The sequence below is a fragment of the Simochromis diagramma genome, unplaced genomic scaffold, assembly GCF_900408965.1.
Source record: "Simochromis diagramma unplaced genomic scaffold, fSimDia1.1 OVJJ01000545.1, whole genome shotgun sequence".
Lineage (NCBI taxonomy): Eukaryota > Metazoa > Chordata > Actinopteri > Cichliformes > Cichlidae > Simochromis > Simochromis diagramma.
This window is the reverse complement of record NW_024387371.1, coordinates 4,376,473-4,393,108: the sequence shown is the minus strand read 5'-3', so window position 1 is coordinate 4,393,108 and position 16,636 is coordinate 4,376,473. Positions and strand designations below refer to the sequence as shown.

The 16,636-nt window shown below is 45.4% G+C and overlaps 1 protein-coding gene across 1 annotated transcript in view; it reads right to left on the bottom strand.

The window, feature by feature from the left end:
• Positions 1-1,267: 1,267 nt before the first annotated feature.
• Positions 1,268-16,636, bottom strand: part of LOC120719077 (nuclear receptor coactivator 3-like) — a 65,766-nt gene continuing 50,397 nt past the window's right edge. Inside the window, exons 5-23 of the mRNA XM_040007959.1 lie at positions 16,167-16,267; positions 15,895-16,069; positions 13,235-13,417; positions 12,793-12,879; positions 12,506-12,646; positions 12,061-12,208; positions 11,247-11,734; positions 10,034-11,154; positions 9,780-9,912; positions 8,534-8,689; positions 8,062-8,295; positions 7,652-7,757; positions 7,381-7,552; positions 6,756-7,082; positions 6,262-6,360; positions 5,420-5,672; positions 5,097-5,274; positions 4,785-4,977; positions 1,268-4,037 (exon numbers count right to left, since the gene is read on the bottom strand). Coding sequence (XP_039863893.1) covers positions 4,026-4,037; positions 4,785-4,977; positions 5,097-5,274; positions 5,420-5,672; positions 6,262-6,360; positions 6,756-7,082; positions 7,381-7,552; positions 7,652-7,757; positions 8,062-8,295; positions 8,534-8,689; positions 9,780-9,912; positions 10,034-11,154; positions 11,247-11,734; positions 12,061-12,208; positions 12,506-12,646; positions 12,793-12,879; positions 13,235-13,417; positions 15,895-16,069; positions 16,167-16,267 — 4,307 coding nt within the window. The 3' untranslated portion in view covers positions 1,268-4,025. The remainder of the gene's footprint in view (positions 4,038-4,784; positions 4,978-5,096; positions 5,275-5,419; positions 5,673-6,261; positions 6,361-6,755; positions 7,083-7,380; positions 7,553-7,651; positions 7,758-8,061; positions 8,296-8,533; positions 8,690-9,779; positions 9,913-10,033; positions 11,155-11,246; positions 11,735-12,060; positions 12,209-12,505; positions 12,647-12,792; positions 12,880-13,234; positions 13,418-15,894; positions 16,070-16,166; positions 16,268-16,636) is intronic.

The following is a 16,636-nucleotide window of genomic DNA, read 5'->3' as shown; positions in this document are numbered from 1 at the left end:
TTTACAAGAGATAAAATACTATTAAGGAAATTTGTTCTCGATTAAGCAAATATGCCAAGTTCCTCACCCACTGCAAAAGCTCTAACTGTCCTGACTGTTTGAACCAAACTAACACTCCACAGAAGTGCTGGCGGCGCTGTGAAGCAATTCACTGCACCCAATAGTTCCCCATTCTGAGTAACTTCATTAACATGCATGCGCTGGAAGTCATCCCCTGGAAATCATTAACCGGTGGACGAAGTTTCATAAAGAGTAGAGGAGACCTTCACATCTCCAACCTGCTGATCACCCATTTCTCCAACTGAAACACTGCGTATTTATTTAACCCTCTGAGGTCTGAATCATCAGAAGTAGTATATTTTGCAGAAAGGCAAAAAGGACCTCGCTGTAAAAACTGTAAATATTTTAAGGAGTTTTTCGTTAGAATGATTTTTTCCTTTGTTCATAGATCGATAAGAAGTGGGAGAATAATCTAATGAAAACAAAACTTACATATTGTAAATGGCTATTGGTTACAGATGGCGTGATTGTGTGATGATTCAGAGCTACGAGGGATAAATAAAATCCCTCGTAGCTCTGATTGATTGTTACGTTACCTTAAAACTGAAGGGAAACGTTAAAAAACATGCTTTGCATTTCAGACTTGCAGTTGTTGGAGAATTTAAAAGGGTGAATGAGTCACCCCACAGCAGCAAGTCAATCAAGTGAAAGTTATTTAAAGCTCTGAAAGGCGGATAGAGTCTTTTAAAGTTTCTGTACAGTAACAGAAGCTGCAGCACTCGTGGGGATCGGATGGCCTTGCCTGATGTGTGTGTGTGTGTGTGTGATCCTTTCATTAGAGGGTGGGGGTGGATAATTAAGATGAGGGAAGAAAGCGGGATGATACATGACAAAAGCTCACACGTTTGAGAGAGCGGCGGGGCTCTTGCAGGAAACATCCCTGCAGATGAAAGCGAGACGTAAACGAGAAGAAGCGCTCGTCTTTTGTTTCAGAGGAATGGCCACCCAAACGCCCGAATCCCCCACTACATGTTGATAGCTCTCATCCACACAAAGACACACTCACCTCCCCTCCTCCACACAGACTCACGTCTCATTAATACTTGGACCAGAAGAACGTCTGCTTGTAACATACACTTGTAGCTCCTGAAAGGCTCAGATACTGCAGCAGAAACACAGTTTCAGCGCTTTCTGTAAGTCTGGATTGTTGCTGCAGGGCGTGAAGACTGATGAGTCGTGCACAAAAGCAAACACAGCAGAGCCACTGTAATGTTTAAATATAAATTTGTATTTACATCAATATTAACATCAAGAAACAAGGTAAGAAAAATGCAACAGTATTTTACATCCTGTATTAATGACTGTATGATTCCCAGATGTGTTTTCTCTTTTCTTTAAGCTCCAATGAAGCACTGAGAGGAGTTCCTTTCCGTTAAAGCAGAAACACAGATGTTTTGTTTGAAATGTTTGTGGATAAGTCTTTCATATTCTTCATCGAGAGACAAGGGTTTTAGAAAAAAAGAAATCCAGGCTATTATTCTGAGACATAAATGACATCAATCATGAATGAAGCCTCCCTTTCCCAGCTTAAAAACATTCTCCTGTGTGAAATTTGCAGCACCACGATTCAACTGGCCATAAGGTCTACAGAAAGGAAGAAACGATCACAAACAAAAACCGAAAGCACCTCAGCAGAACCAGACTCATGTCTACTCTATTTCATACAGATGGGGGATATAATATATGCAATTAAACATATTCAGCTCAATGTATATTATAGGTAATGTGCAACAGTAAAAGCACACATGAGTACTTGCACAATCTACATCAGGAACTGTGTCTACGCACTGCAGAATGACAAACAGAAATCTTTGGGTTGAGCGTGTTTTCAAAGGTAGATTTCTCAACAGAAAGTTCCACAGGAAACACATCAGAAATAAAGTTCAAAACTTGAATGTAAAATTAAAAAACACCCTGCCAAGACAGTGGCAGATAATCAGGGGATTTAAATCTCCTTCCTTCTGTTTGTTGCTTTCGTCATGATTAAATATCTGCGGACAAACCGCACAGGCTTATGGACACAGCGGGACTGATTTCCAAAGTCTCGTATATGAGGCTGAACGAAACTGAAAGCACAGAAACCTCAGGAGGGGAAAACAAGTCAGAAATGGAAGCTTGAGGTTAAGTACAGAGAATACACACCTCACATACCGGTAAGACATCTGGGCCTCTTGAAGCCTAACACAATCATGTGTCAACCCTTTTTATATAGGCAATTGTTTTGTTTTAATTAAAAGAAATATAATTTACTTAAAAAAAAAAGTTAACCCACTAGCACCTCTTTAGCTAAGACTATGTCCTCGGAAAAATAAAGAGAAGTTCTTGATTCGGAAATCACAAAATAAAAATAAAGGTGCGTTCTGAGAGAGGGAAAGTGGCAGTATGAAAGAAAGTCACACATACACGTACTGCTTACAAAAAGAGGCCCTTCCTTTCCAAACCGATGGTTAAAGTATTGAAAATAAAAGCCGAGCCATGACAGAATAAGAAAATTACACTTTTAAATATCAAGCCTTACAAGCTGTGCAAAAAACAGTATGTGACCTACAAAAGCATATATATATTTATATATAGTACATTTGAAGCATATTTACAATTCATATTCACAGACGAAAGGAAAAGAAAAGCTCCTAACAAGACACCATGTCTAATACTGCAGTACCGTCGCTTTGAGTAAACAATGCTTCAGCTTTGTCCTCAGAGGAAAACCAGGAGGAAGGATTATTGCTAGAAATATGCACACCTACACTCAAATCTAACACTTTCTTTTAAAATGTTAGGTAATCTAGGCATAATTTCATAACTGGCAATCCATTTTTGATTTACTTACTAGTAGCACTGAAAACGGGTGCAAGGTAACCAAAATATCTGAATCACTTTGAGCTAAAAATCACCTCCTCAATGTAAATGATCACCTTATGACTCTGTAGAAATATAAGTGGAGTGTTTGAATTTTAATAGAAGACTCTTTGTTCCAAGAGTGACTTTAAAGTGGCTTAAAAATTGTCATGTTAATAAATCCGCACACTATATACGAGTGTATTGGATCAAATCTGTGCTTACTGCCTTTCTACTGGTTCCCACTAATGAACAAAGAGCATCAAGGTTACCCATTTCCAATCAACAGCGCCTTTTCTCAGATAGGAAACCCTGAAGAACAACGCACACAAAAATAAACAGAAGATGTCTGCTGCTATGCGTTAATTCTCGGGTAAAGGCCTCTATATTGCCACAATCCTTTTGATGTTGGCTTTTCCTTAAAGTGCAATCAGCCAACAAGGAATTCAGTCGTACTTTAGCCCAGGGGCATCCCAGGGAATGAAACAATGTGCTACTGCTTAATCACATTCGTGTGAGTGTCACAATCTGACGGCTCGTCATCTAGAACCGCTTTGACAGAGATCCTCCAGGAGCAGCAGAAAGACGGCGGATTAAAAAAATCCCGAAGAGTTCAGAAACGAGAGAGCAATCTTTTCAGATCTGAATACAGCTTCATGGTACATTCGACAAAGGAGAGGATGTCACAACACGTTTGTCCACGTGGTTTCACTCGAGCGTCCGTCCACCTTCACCGCTTGGTCCGGCGAGTGCGTTCGGCGTGGGCACGCACACACTGCTCACAAAGAGGGGGATATTATACTAAGGTCCGTTAGAGGAATCGCAAAGGTGTCTGTATGACCATCGTTATGTATCTGTGTGTAAAGAAGTCACAGTGTTTCTGATTTTTTTTATGTTTTTTATGATCGCTGTGTGTTTTCATGTATGTGACAGAGTCTGTGTTTCCGCAGGTTGCCAGACTGACGTTACTGGCCACGAGTCCAAAGGGAAGTTCACGCCCCCACCTGGTGGGAGTACAGCACAGCACAGACCAACATCGCCCAGTCTGCCCCACACACCGCGGTGCTGCAGCCGTCTGCCGTCTCTGAATGGTGATCACAGTGAGACAAAGGAGTCTGCCACGATGTTCAGCAGTATTTCTAAATGTACAGCAGAGGGAGAGAAGAGAGAAAATGAGACAGGGAAGTGCAATCAACAAGTTTTCCACAAAACACCTGCTAGAAAGAGACACGACAGGTTCAGTCAAGTCTGTCCTAAAAATACTTACATACTTATATATAGTCATTGGTGTCTGTCATTTAAAGTGGACGTTTATTAATTTCTGCCCTGTTGAAATTGTGAATAATAAATAAATAAAGGTAATTCTGGACTGTGACTCTTACAGAGCAAAGGTATTCTAAGACTTGACAATATAATGTTTTTCTAGTATGTGAGATACAAGAGCGGAGGTAAGGAGCCTGTTTTGACAAATATGCAACAAAGAAGACCATCACACCTTTTCATATAAAGTGCAAAGGACTCTGGGATTTATTTGTGTTACAGAAACAAGAAGGTGGAGGCATGCATCTTGATCAAGTTAGCTTAGCTTAAGAAATCTGCACAAAGATAAGATTTTGGGCTCAGTTTGCTTCTCGGGACTTCTACTTGGATCGTCAAAGAAACTGTAGCAGTCAGTCAGATCTGCAGGTACTTATAAGAGTTTGAGAACCATAAGTGACGACATTAATGTTTCTATACGTTTAAAATAAGCTTAGAGTTTAAGCTTCACTTCCCTGTGCTGTAAAAACTATGTATACTATGAATAAGAGGACTTCTTTAGTCAGCAGTTAATAAGCCTTTAACACATGTGAGCCTGTTCTTTAGCTTCTCACACCCTCTGAACATACCTGATCAGGCCCCATCGGCATTCGTCCCATCACCATTGGGTTCATACCCATTTGCCCCATGTGACCTCCTCCTCCACTAGGCGGCATGCCCCCGTTCATCATCATGCCTCCATACTGCCCTGGATTCCCCTGCTGGCCAAACTGCTGTTGCCCTGGAGGTCCCTGCTGCGCAAACTGTTGCTGAGGGTACGAACTGGTGACAGAAGGAAGAAGAGTTAAACTGTTCCTCTTCAACAAGAGAAGAACAGAAACTATGCCCATCCCTCTCCCCTCCTCCTGACAGCGAGATGTAGGGGAGTAAATGTGTCGTACCTGTTGCGACCCATGCCTCCCTGTGACCAGCCTTTCATATCAGCACCTTGGTACATGGGGCCACCCTGTGGGTGCTGTTGCATCATGGGATTTTGAGGCCCCAGGCGGCCAGGCATCATGGCATTAGGAGGACTTCCACCTGAGGGGCCAAAAGAGGGGTCTCCTTGCTGGCCCATCCCTGTGGGGAAATCATCAAGCTTCAACTTCTCTCCACTATTGTTTAGGTACCAGTAATGTTCAAGGCACAGTTGATAAATACAGTACCAGCACTCACCACCAGGGAGCAGCAGTATTCTGCCTAGAAAGCAGTTAATTAGACTCACCATAGTTGCCACCATAGCCAAACTGCTGGGGGCCCGGCTGGCCCATGGTTGGCCCTCCCATAGGGTTGTCCATACCGCCAGGAGCTGTAACGTTGGGAGGAGGGCTGAACCCTCCGGCAGCCGCAGCAGCTGCCGCCGCCGCCTGCTGTTGCTGTTGCTGCTGCATCAGCATCATCATGCGTTGCCTCCTCATCTGCATGGTGACCATCTCCCTGCTTCGTTGAGCCATCATCTGAGCGTTCAAGAAGCTCGGCTGGAGAAAATAAATAGATAATCACATATCCAGAGGAGAACTGTCACCTGCTGTAGTCATATTTAGACCTTTCTGAAAATATGTGATGAAGAATGTGTTAAAACTGATGGGAAAATGGACACGGTGTAATAATATTTTCCTAAATTTTACTAAACTACAACAGTCAATTACACTATTAAAGATGTAGCACTTGAAAACTGCAACAATGCTTCAATAATAGACTGGGTCTAAAATTGCTACAACTCATCAGAGGTCACTGTAATACTTTTTTTCAACCCCAAATTAAGGCTGAAAGTCTGCACGCGGCTAAATTAACAAAATTTGTGTTGATGGTTAAGAAGAAAAAGATGCAAAAAGGGTGATTTATTATAACACAGTGCCACATTTAAAAAACTGTGCACACACAAAAGGTCTGAGCTTGCACACAGTAACTCTGCAGCTACGGCGTCAGCCGTTATATCTATTTGCTTGGTACATAAACACCTTTTTGTGTGTTTACTTTAGTCATTAATAAAAGTATGACAGGTAACTGCAGTCACATTAAAATCATTTTCACTTAGATGTAACCAAACGGGTTTTTGACATCTACCTGTCCTCCCATGCCAGGTTGCATGCCGGGCCTCATGCCAGGGTTTCCTCCTGGGTTCTCCATTTTCAAGGCCATGCCCTGCCGTGTCTGATTCATGAACTTCAGGAAAAAACAAAAATCCAGGATGACACGAGAAAGCAAATATTAACACAGAGCTCCAACACAGAGAGACAGACTTAATATTTACATCTATGGCCAACTTTTGGTTACCAGTTAACCTAACAAGCATGTCTTTGGCCTGCAGGGGGAAGCTGCAAGAGCGAGGAAGCTCCAAATTTCAAAATGGACAAAACTATCCACAGCAAATACAGGTTTCCAATTTTCCAAGGTAAGACCACCACTGACTTTATTTGCATAATGGTACACTTGCGTTTGTCGTTCTAATTTAAACATACTGCATATCCTGTTTGTATCACAAAAACTACAATACTGGGACAAACCTGACCCAAGTTAATTTGCCTGTAAAACAAATCATGATGGTCTTGTGGTCACACCTGTTGTCCCTGCAGTCTCTGTTGCAGCTGGAGTCTCATTGGTTTGTTTGCACTCATCATCCTGGGTCGCATCATGTTGGCACGAGGGTGGCCCATGCCCACCATTCCACCCATAGCGGGGAAACTGCCGCCTTGGCCCATTTGTGAGAGCATGGGCCCAAATCCCCCCTGCTGGGCCTGACCCTGCATAGGGTTCCCTCCATAGCCAGGCTGCATAGGCATAGTAGGAGGTCCAGGATAGCCCTGCCCATAGAGAGGCTTCTGGTCCACTACCATGGACGGATCCTGCCCTGGAAAAGGTTCTAGCTGCTGCTCTGCTCCCTGTGTCTGGAGGAGATAGGACAAGAGGACAGAAAGAGAAGTCTGTCAAACTTCCAATTGGTTTCCAATTGGTTTGCTCTGTAATTATCTTTTTCTAAGTGCACAGACTGATCCCTCTGGGCTCATCTGTTAGCTTTCAGTGAGGGAACAGATTGAACAGGGTGAGTCACGACTGAAATATCAAATGCAAAGATGAATGCTACACTCGCATGCAAGCAATGATATTTTTCTCCTTTTACATCACATATTGAGAGGTCTGGAAGAGCACAGGGGTGAACATGTTGTCCTTTTATTGTTTTCTAACCTGGCTGACGAGGTCTGGGATGCCCAGAGCTCTGTCTATCTCCTCCAAAGCGATGCCATCTGTATTGTTCAGCAGGGAGTCTAGCTGGTCCAAAAGCGCCCGTTCATCGCTCTGACCCTCACTCGTGGTGGGAGGCACCAGAAGATCATCTAAGGTGTTGCCAAACTGCCGCCTGCAACAAACGCAGAAAAAGAGAAACTCAGCACAAGGTTCAGGATAAAACATAAGAACATAAGAATTCAATGGAGACCCAGAGGGGTGTTGCACTGACCTGCTTCCCTCCATGCCCATCATTGTGTCCGGCCAGGAGGGCGACTGGTTCGGTTGGCCCTGCTGGCTGAAGGGGCTCATACCCATGCCCATATCAGCAGAACCTCCTAAACCAGCAAGACATGGGTATAGTTATATAGCCAGGCAGCTGCTTAACTGCTAATAAGGTTTCTAGCAGGAAACATTCACATTCCCCCAAGAAATGTAATTACTTTACTTTTCATCTCACACTATCATTTTCATATATTCATAGTTAAGTTAAACTATGAATATACATTATAGATACTGAACACGGTATAAATATACCTGCCAATCTCCTTGGCTTGTATTTCTAAAATTTCACCCTTCTGTCTGTGCTTGTAAACATTTCCCTACCACCATCGGCGCCTGGGCCCCGTATGACAGACGTACCCATATCCATGAGCTGTTGCTGCAGCATCGACCTTGTGGCTGGCACGCTGTTGGAGCGGTTGACCATGGGCCCTGACATTACGCCCTTGCCGTTGTTGTTGTACTCCATGCCCGGGCGCATCATGGGTGGATATCCTGCTGAGCCCACAGGACTGGCACTGGTGCGGGGCATGCCCCACTCACCTGAACTACCCATGGGGGATCTCTGAGGACCCATCCCTCTATTCATTGGTCCTGGCAACACATAAACACCACATGCGTGTGTCAGTATCAGTATCAGTATACACAGAGCAGTTTAGCCCAGTCTTAGTCCTCAATATTATCCATTTAAATTGTGATACAGTCAAGGGCAGAAACTGGTGAACACATACAAAAAAACCCAAAAAAACAAAAAACTGAGAGGCAGAGAAAGAGTGAGAGGAAATGTGCGGAGTAAATAAATTCTGAGCTCCATAAACACATAACCACACACCCATGTTTCCTGGATAGCTGTCCGGGCTGCCCATCATGTTTTCCTGCTTGACAAGCATGGGGCGTCTGCCTCCTCCAGGCCCACCAGGAGGCTTTGCATCCATGGACATGGCCCTCTGGAAGGGCACCCGGGGTCCTGAACCCATACCTGGACTCCCTGTACAAGCAGCATAAAAAGATTTCGGTGCTTTATAAAAATGTAAATGTATGACATGAGAAAAAACAGCTCCTATAATAACATATTTGTCTTGAAAAGTATTGATATCCCATTGTTGCACAAGCTTTCTTTTTATGGATTCATAAATGAATAAATGAGAAATAAATGAAAATAAAGAGAAACCCAACAGAAAATCAAATAGAATCGAATGACTAAAATTAAGCTATTTTCCCCCTGCTCCGTTACGCACAGCGGGCTGCCACAGCGGGTAGCTCCACATATTTGATTTGACTGCTGCTTTCAGTTTTTATGCCAGATGCCCTTCCCGACGCAACCCCAAAGGGATTTGTGTCTCTTCCTGGGATCAAACCGGGGATCTTCTGCAAATGTATAAACCACTACACTATGGAGCCACTAACCCGATCACTAAAAAATACAGGGCCTTAATAAAATAATGCAGTTAATATTGAAAGTATTAAAAATTAAACAGGCTCCAGACACCTTCAACCCGAAACTGGACAAGCGGTTGAGAAAGTGGACGGATGTTTTACTCTTTCTTCTTTTTAAGACAACTTTTGTAACACTTTTAGAGATTTAGACTCACTCACATTTTATTAATCGTCATTTATTCAGCGAGCGAGGATATACAAGCTTTTTTCACAGGATTCAAAAACAGCAGCTATGACATATAAAACATTTTAACAGCTTATTAAAGTCCGATGCTGCGTGTGAATACAAATCTCTATATGGTCAAAACTAAACTCCAGTGAGAGAGATTATAGTGTTCGCTTCACTTTTGTATTTTTTGGCTTTGAAACTGAAGTTGTACTCTTTGCCACTGTTTTGTCAAAGGATCAGTGTTGCAACATGCAAAATGCTGCAAAGGAGGAGCCCTCTTCAGTACAGCTGAAGAGAAGTGTTTGGGAAACAGCCACACGGACGTTAAGAGTTCAAGAAAACTCTGAATGACAGCATGAGATGCTCAGATGCTATTTCAGTGGCATTTTATCCTGATATCATCACATATGATATTATAATGCCCTCTCTGCGTCTGTCACTTCTCATAAGCTTTGATCTGTAAACCACTCACCCTGCAGGCTGTCGTCAAGGCAACCCGGGGGTTTGCTTCCTGTGTCGTTGGCCCCTCCACCTCCAGCCTGATCGGGGTAAAAGTCAGAGCTTGAACTCCTCAGATCTCCCAGGATAGATTCCAGGTTGTGCAACTAAAAAAAGAAATAAAATAAAAATAGTTACCCAATAAGTCAACAAGACAAGATCAAACATTAACCTTCATGGAAAGCTAAATGTCAGGTCACGACAATAGTACAGTACAGTCAATCTTACATCATCAGGTGGTTCTGACTTAATCTTGCTCTCGGGATGTTCAGGTACAGGGCCGGGCCCAGATCCGGGGATACTCCGTGGTGGGCCGCCAGCAGCCCCCGCAGGTCCCTTCCCGTCTAGCTCTTCGAGTTTGGGCTTAACATCCACTGGCTCTTTGGAATCATCCTTGTTGAGGAGATAATGGAGGAGGGCATGGGTCTTCTCCTTCTTGGGACTATGCTGCTCCTGTTTGGGATCTGTGATCAACCCAGGGCCCGACCCGGCCCCTGAGCCTCCTGTTCCAACCTCAGCGCCCTCCTGGCCCCCGAGAGACACCTTGCCTGTAGCCTCGGCTGTGATCTTAGCCACTTCATCTGGCGTATTGCCGTTCTGCAGCAGCTTGTGGAGGATCTTGTGCTTCTCTTGCAGCGAGCCAGTATAGTGGGCTGATGACATTGATGCTGACACGCCCCCTGGTCCTGTCGCTTGGCCTGAATTTCCACTGGCCGAAGAGGATGAGGTAACCCCAGTTGATGAGGGGCTAGTCATGCCTCCCGTCGCATCCTTACTGTCCGAGCCCGCAGGAGTGTTACTGCTGGTCGGAGGGGGCGGTACAGGGGGCCCCGTTTGCCCACTGCCACCTATTCCCAGCTCCTCTGTAGGAGACGTCAGCAACTGCAGCAGCTTCTTATGTCCCTTACTGTCTGGCACTCTGCGAGGGGGTTCGGAGTTAGCCGCTCCCGCTTCATTGCTTCCGTCTCCAGAGTCTTTAGTCACTGTTGCTGCCTGGCTATCTGGTCGGTCTCCAGAACTCTCAGCCTGAGGATGCTGATGATGGTGGTGATGGTGCATGGGGTGGTGATGGTCGCTGGGTCCAGGTGCTAAGCCCCCGGCTGGGCTTTTGGAGCCATCCTGGCCTGGTTTGGCTGCCTGACTGGGCTGAGAAGAAGAGGAGGAGGAGTGGATGCTGGGAGAGCTGTCTGGTTTGTGGGCCGGAGAAGGAGATGTTAGGGTAGAGGGGAGTGAGCTCCCTACTCCTTCACTGATGGCTTGTAGGGCATTTAAGGAGCTGCTGGAGAAGGTGGTGGTGCTGCCCCCACTTCCACCATTACTGCCAATGCCACTCATAGGAGAGTGCAACCCTGGAACAGAAAGAGGAGTCACACATTAACTGGATTCAACAATGAATTCAGTAAATTAAAATATGCTGAACACTTGACGCTAACAGACTTACCTCCAGGTGAGAACTGGTTGGAGCCCATTTTTGGGCTTCCCCGGTTCCGAGGTGACATCAGGAGACCCTGCTGAGGAACGCCCATTCTCGGGCTCCCCGAGGGACTGTTCATGCCACTGAGGCCAAAGCCGCCACTGCTCTGAAACGGGGGCTGCTGTTGGTGCTGTGGCATGCTTTGGCCTGGGTGATTCATAGGACCCATCTGATTCATGTGCCCCATCTGATTCATCTGATTCATCTGCATCATGCGGTTACCCATGCCTCCTCCTCCAGTTCCTCCTCCGCCATTTCCTCCATACATCGAGCCGCCGCCCATCGGACCCATGTGACCCTGCTCATTCATGCCGAAGCCCCTGTTCATGCCCCCCATACCCATTCCGCCACCGGTGTTCATTTGGGCATTCGGGTTGGGGCCTCCCATGCCCTGCTGTCGCATCGTGTTTGGCATCATGCTCCCACCCGGTGCTGAGCGGTAACCATTCGGCTCCCTGTGTGGAAGTAGAATAAAAACTAGCACAAGCTTTGAAAAAAAGCACATACCTTGAAAGTGCACTGTCTCCCACAATAACCTCTCAGACTGTAGACTTGAGATAAATGCATATAAAATACTCGCTCCTCTGCGGATTCTTTTCACTGTTCACAGGATGTCGGTGTATATAAAAGCTACTTCAGCTCCCACTTGAGCTATTTATGTGGCATGAATACCTTGGCTGCCTTGCATAGACATGCTTGAAGTGCTCCTTTTTGTCAGTACAATAAATGAAACGCACTTTGCCGAGTATGAATGCAGTGTGTGTATTTTCAGTTTTCTGACCTCTGTAGTAGGTGCGTGGAGATGAAGCCTTGCGGCTCGTTGCTCATAGGGTGACGGTACAGCTTACTCTTGGTCTGGGCTGTGACTGGAGTGCCGTCAGAGAGGGAGAAGCGGTACAAGGGCGTCTCTGCGTGACCCTGCAGAAAGGCTGCACAGACAGATAGAGTAAGATGACCTAAGTCACAACACAGGTCAATCACTTCCTATATGATGAAACCGTCTGTTCATGAGATCAGTACTGAGATGGTAATGCAGGAGGTGTTTGTGTTTAAATAAGTAAGAGTCTTCTTTCTAAAAAGATAAGTAGTAACAATAAACTAAAAACAAAGCTACAACCAAGATAAATAAATATACAGTTAATTAAATAAAGCCTTTGCCAGCTGATATTTTTAATGTGGATTTCACTGAGATGAATTCACTAAGTCCTTATACGTGCGTTACCCACCCTCATGATAGTGGCGTTTGTGTGACCAGGGCTGCCCATCGCTGTGCTGAAGGAACATCTGAATGCAACGCCTCAACAAATCCTCCCAGCCCGGACGCATCGACGCTCGCAGGGAGTTCTGGTCGATCTGAATCAGTTTACCTGCCAAGCAGGACAGAAGGAGGGCACGCGGAGGGAGGAAGCAAGAAGACGCAAGAAGAAAGAGTCAAACCTGTTCGTGGGTAAAGAAAGACCATCGCAGCCTGTTTGAGCTTCTGTGTTTGTTTAGTGAGTACGCAGCTCCTCACCTGAGAGTTCATGCCTGGTGTTAAAACTCTCCGTCCTCTCCATGGCTGTCACTCGACGGGCCACGCAGATCATACATGACTGAAGGTCTGCAGGCGAAAGGAGATCAGCCTTGACGATACTTCATATTCACTCTGTGCGTTTGAGGCTCATTATTCAGTATTGGTATTTAACATTAATTTTCACCTTTTATTGTTTTATTTATGTTCTGTATTATTCATTTACTTATATCTGATTTTCCACTTTATTTTAGAGATCCTCTTACAAAAACACAAAATAAGGGATAAGATGTGTCTCATTGAAAAATATATGAATAGACTGTAAATGTGCATGTGAGCCTCTAAATTTGTGAGGTTTCTACAAAACAGTGGATGTTGAGACAAAAACTAAGAAAAACACATTTCTGTGTAGAGACACTATTGTGAATATACTGGCTCCTCCTACCTTCGCCCTCCTCGATCATGGCCTTGGGTTGGGTAAGAGCAAAACATTGCATGGTCTCGTAGCGTGGCCCTCCAGGCCCCTCCTCCATGGGGCCGTGGGCATGGCCAAATTTGACCAGCATCCGGCAAGTAAAGGTGTGACTCTTCTGTCGGGCTGCCTCGCTTCCCCACGACACCCCATTTACTAAAAAAAGGAACACAAACAAAAAGGCGTTTACTCTTGGGAGTAAAATGGAATGAGCCTGACGCTCGTGGGACTGAAAACCACACACAGCTATGAATGGATTGCCTGTCATCAAATATCACAAACAGCTCACACCCTATCCTGCCACAGATCCACACAGACACACAAAGGACGACAAAGGAAGCAAAAAAAATAAATAAAAAATGGCACTGCAACATGTATTGTCCTTCTTTAATTGAGAAGCAGAAGCTCCCGCTGCTGTTCGGATCCCTGGCTAAATGGACCATGGGATTAATCTAGCCAAGGTGTCGATTTCCAATATCTCTCCCTCCCAGTCTGCTCTGCAGTGGGCAGAGGCCAGGGACACTCAGCCATCTATCCTCATTTAGACCCTGACTTCTCATCACGGCATGCACGCACACATTTAGAAGGGGTCACCTTCACAGGGAGACGAAGAAAGAAAGAGGCACAGGGAAAGGAAACTTTAGAGAGAGATCCGACTGTTCGCCAAGGTCTGAGTGAAGCCTTATCGGGGCCTTGAGCTGGCCGGAGGTTTCTGTCTGGTAGGTGTGCGGAGGATACAAGAGAGGACCCGGGAGAGCGAGACACGTCGGGGAGGTAAGCATGGCAGTGGTGGGGAGGCGCTGTGTGATAGTGAGAGGTGATTTAACAAGGCCTTAGGTTTCTCTCTGACAAAAACAACAAAAAAAAACAGAAAGAAAGAAACACCAGCAGTCACCAGGGCTGACGCCTCCCCTCAGACGCAATTAGCCAACAGCGAGGGAGGACAGAGGGGTCAAAAGCACACCGGCTAACAATGAAAGCTCACTTCATGTTCTGGGGACGAGCGTGTGTGTCTGTTTTTGTTGGTGTATGTGTGTTTCTTGGGTGCTTGTGTGGTGTGTGTGTGTATTTAACTGTAGCTGGCACGGTCAGCGGTCATCCCGCAGGAATGTGCAGCGAGAGCGCATTTCATTCACGGCTTCTAAAGATAATGAAGGGGCAGAGCAGCGGAGCGAGACACAATGAGGGGTGGGAGAGCAGAAAGGGAAGCCGGTTGAGAAACAGACAACCACAATATTCGTCTTAGTAGGCAGCCATATTAAGTATGAATGAGGCTGAGAAAGAGCGAGTTGAGGGAGGCACCAGGGACGCTGAGAGGAAAAGTAGATAAAGATGAGTGTTAAAAGATAAAGAGAGCAAGTGAATAAAGGAGCGTGCAGGGGAAGAGGCTGAATAAGTGGGAGAACGTGTCAGTGACATGTCGGAGCCGCCGCCACCACTGCTGCTCGGAGGTTGCTGCTGCTTAGTTAATCGAGTAGCAGGTTCAGTCGAGCACACATATCCATAATTAATCAGCTTTATAAATAGTTCTCCACGCACATGCTCACATACGCGCGCGCACACACACACACACACACACGGCACCCTGACGAGTGGATTACTGACATAGACGTGTGAAAATACACAATAAGCAGTCAGAGAAAGCAACATTTGCTCGACTACTGCGCTTAACTCTTCCCTGTTTAGCTATTTCTTGGAGACACGCTCTCAAACGTGGGGATGTGATGCTTTATTTGAGTTTATTTTTTAATAATTTTGAGCCACCGAGTCTGAAAGCGCCACTTATCGTGAGGATCACTTCTTATCATTTTTAGAATTTTTTTAGATAACACCAAAATAACCAGGAGATGAATTCATAATAGGAGCAATCATCATTTGCACTCTGGTATTAAAGAATTAGCCTCACCTCATCCAACTACACAACAATAAAATGATACTTAGCCCTAACAGAGGGTACTTACATTACTCTGGTTGTACACAAATACTAAAAGTAGAAAGATTTCCCATACTTCGAATGGAGTATTTTTAGGGTGTGGTGGTACTACTTTTAGCTGAGTATAAGTTTTGAGTGCTTGCTCCACAACTGACAATAAGACACACATACGTACATGCAAACACAGTGAATTAAGTAGAGGAAAGTGAGGAGGTGCATTATTCAGCAGTACGTAGTTTCCAGATGGCTGCCATGGGATCTGAATAGAGCTCGGGCCTGTTTTACACTGTCTGGACCACTGAGTGTGACTGACAGCCGCGCTACGCTCTGCCTGCTTAGCACCGAGTGGGTGGGTGCTCCTGTGCACATGTATGTTTTGTCAGGTGTGTGTGTGTGTGTGTGTGTGTGTGTGTGTATGCGTGCATGTGTTTCTGAATTGCTCCTATGCACATGAACACGCTTCCCAGGAGCTCCTCATTATAACAGGAGATGGAGTAAAGACCGGAGGTGCAAGAATAAATAACTTTGAGAGTTTACGTTGACGTGTGCGGAGAGTTGTTGTAACCTCTCAAAGTTAGTTTTATACCTCGGCCCTGTGGAAGATGTCAAGCAGGGTTTGCTTTTGAGCAGATGTGTAGCTTTGCAGTGTGTGTGTGTGTGTGTGTATTGAGATGTGTAGGCGTGTGTGCGTGTTCCTCACTGTTGGTCTTGGGCAGGTTCTTGTGAAACTCCTCCCTGTCGTCCTCGTGAAGAATGTTGTACACGCTGGTGTTGATGAGCTCCTCCTGTTTGTACTGCAGGTACTGCGTCACGTTGTCCGACACGAACACGATGCTGCCCTCCCGGTTTACCACGAACAGGAAGCCATCCAGAGCCTGGAGCAGAGCGGCCGGAAGTTACCAACGACCAGGTGGCCAATCGTAAGCATTGATAAAAAGCACGTGATTGACAGGGGAGGAGAGCTGGGCTCACCTGCAGCAGAAGTGGACCCAGGTGGTCCTTGTCGATGACCCCCTGACCAGTTGAGGACACGTCTGACTTTTGAACGTCGTCATCGTTGGATGAAGCTTTACCTGGAGGAGAGGAAATGAATCACAACAATAAATAAATAAATCGATGACATCACACACAGTCAGTTCAAGCCCAGCTGTTTTCAAAGAAGAAAAAAAAAGAGCAAAGGAGAAACAAGGTGAGAGCTATGTTACCTGAGAAGAAGCAGCCAGTCCTTCACTACCCAATCTGCATCAGCAGGGGGCAGCGTTTCTCAAGTTTCACTTTTTTTTTTTTTTTTTAAATTTAAAAATACAGGTGAGGAGGGAGACGGATAGAGGCAGGTTTCTCTGAGGAGCCCGTCAGGAGGAGAGGAGGGCTGGGTGCATGTGGAGCAGGTAGCTGCCGTCCTCATGCTTTATATTCAGTGTCAGACTGTGAGGGACTGGCTG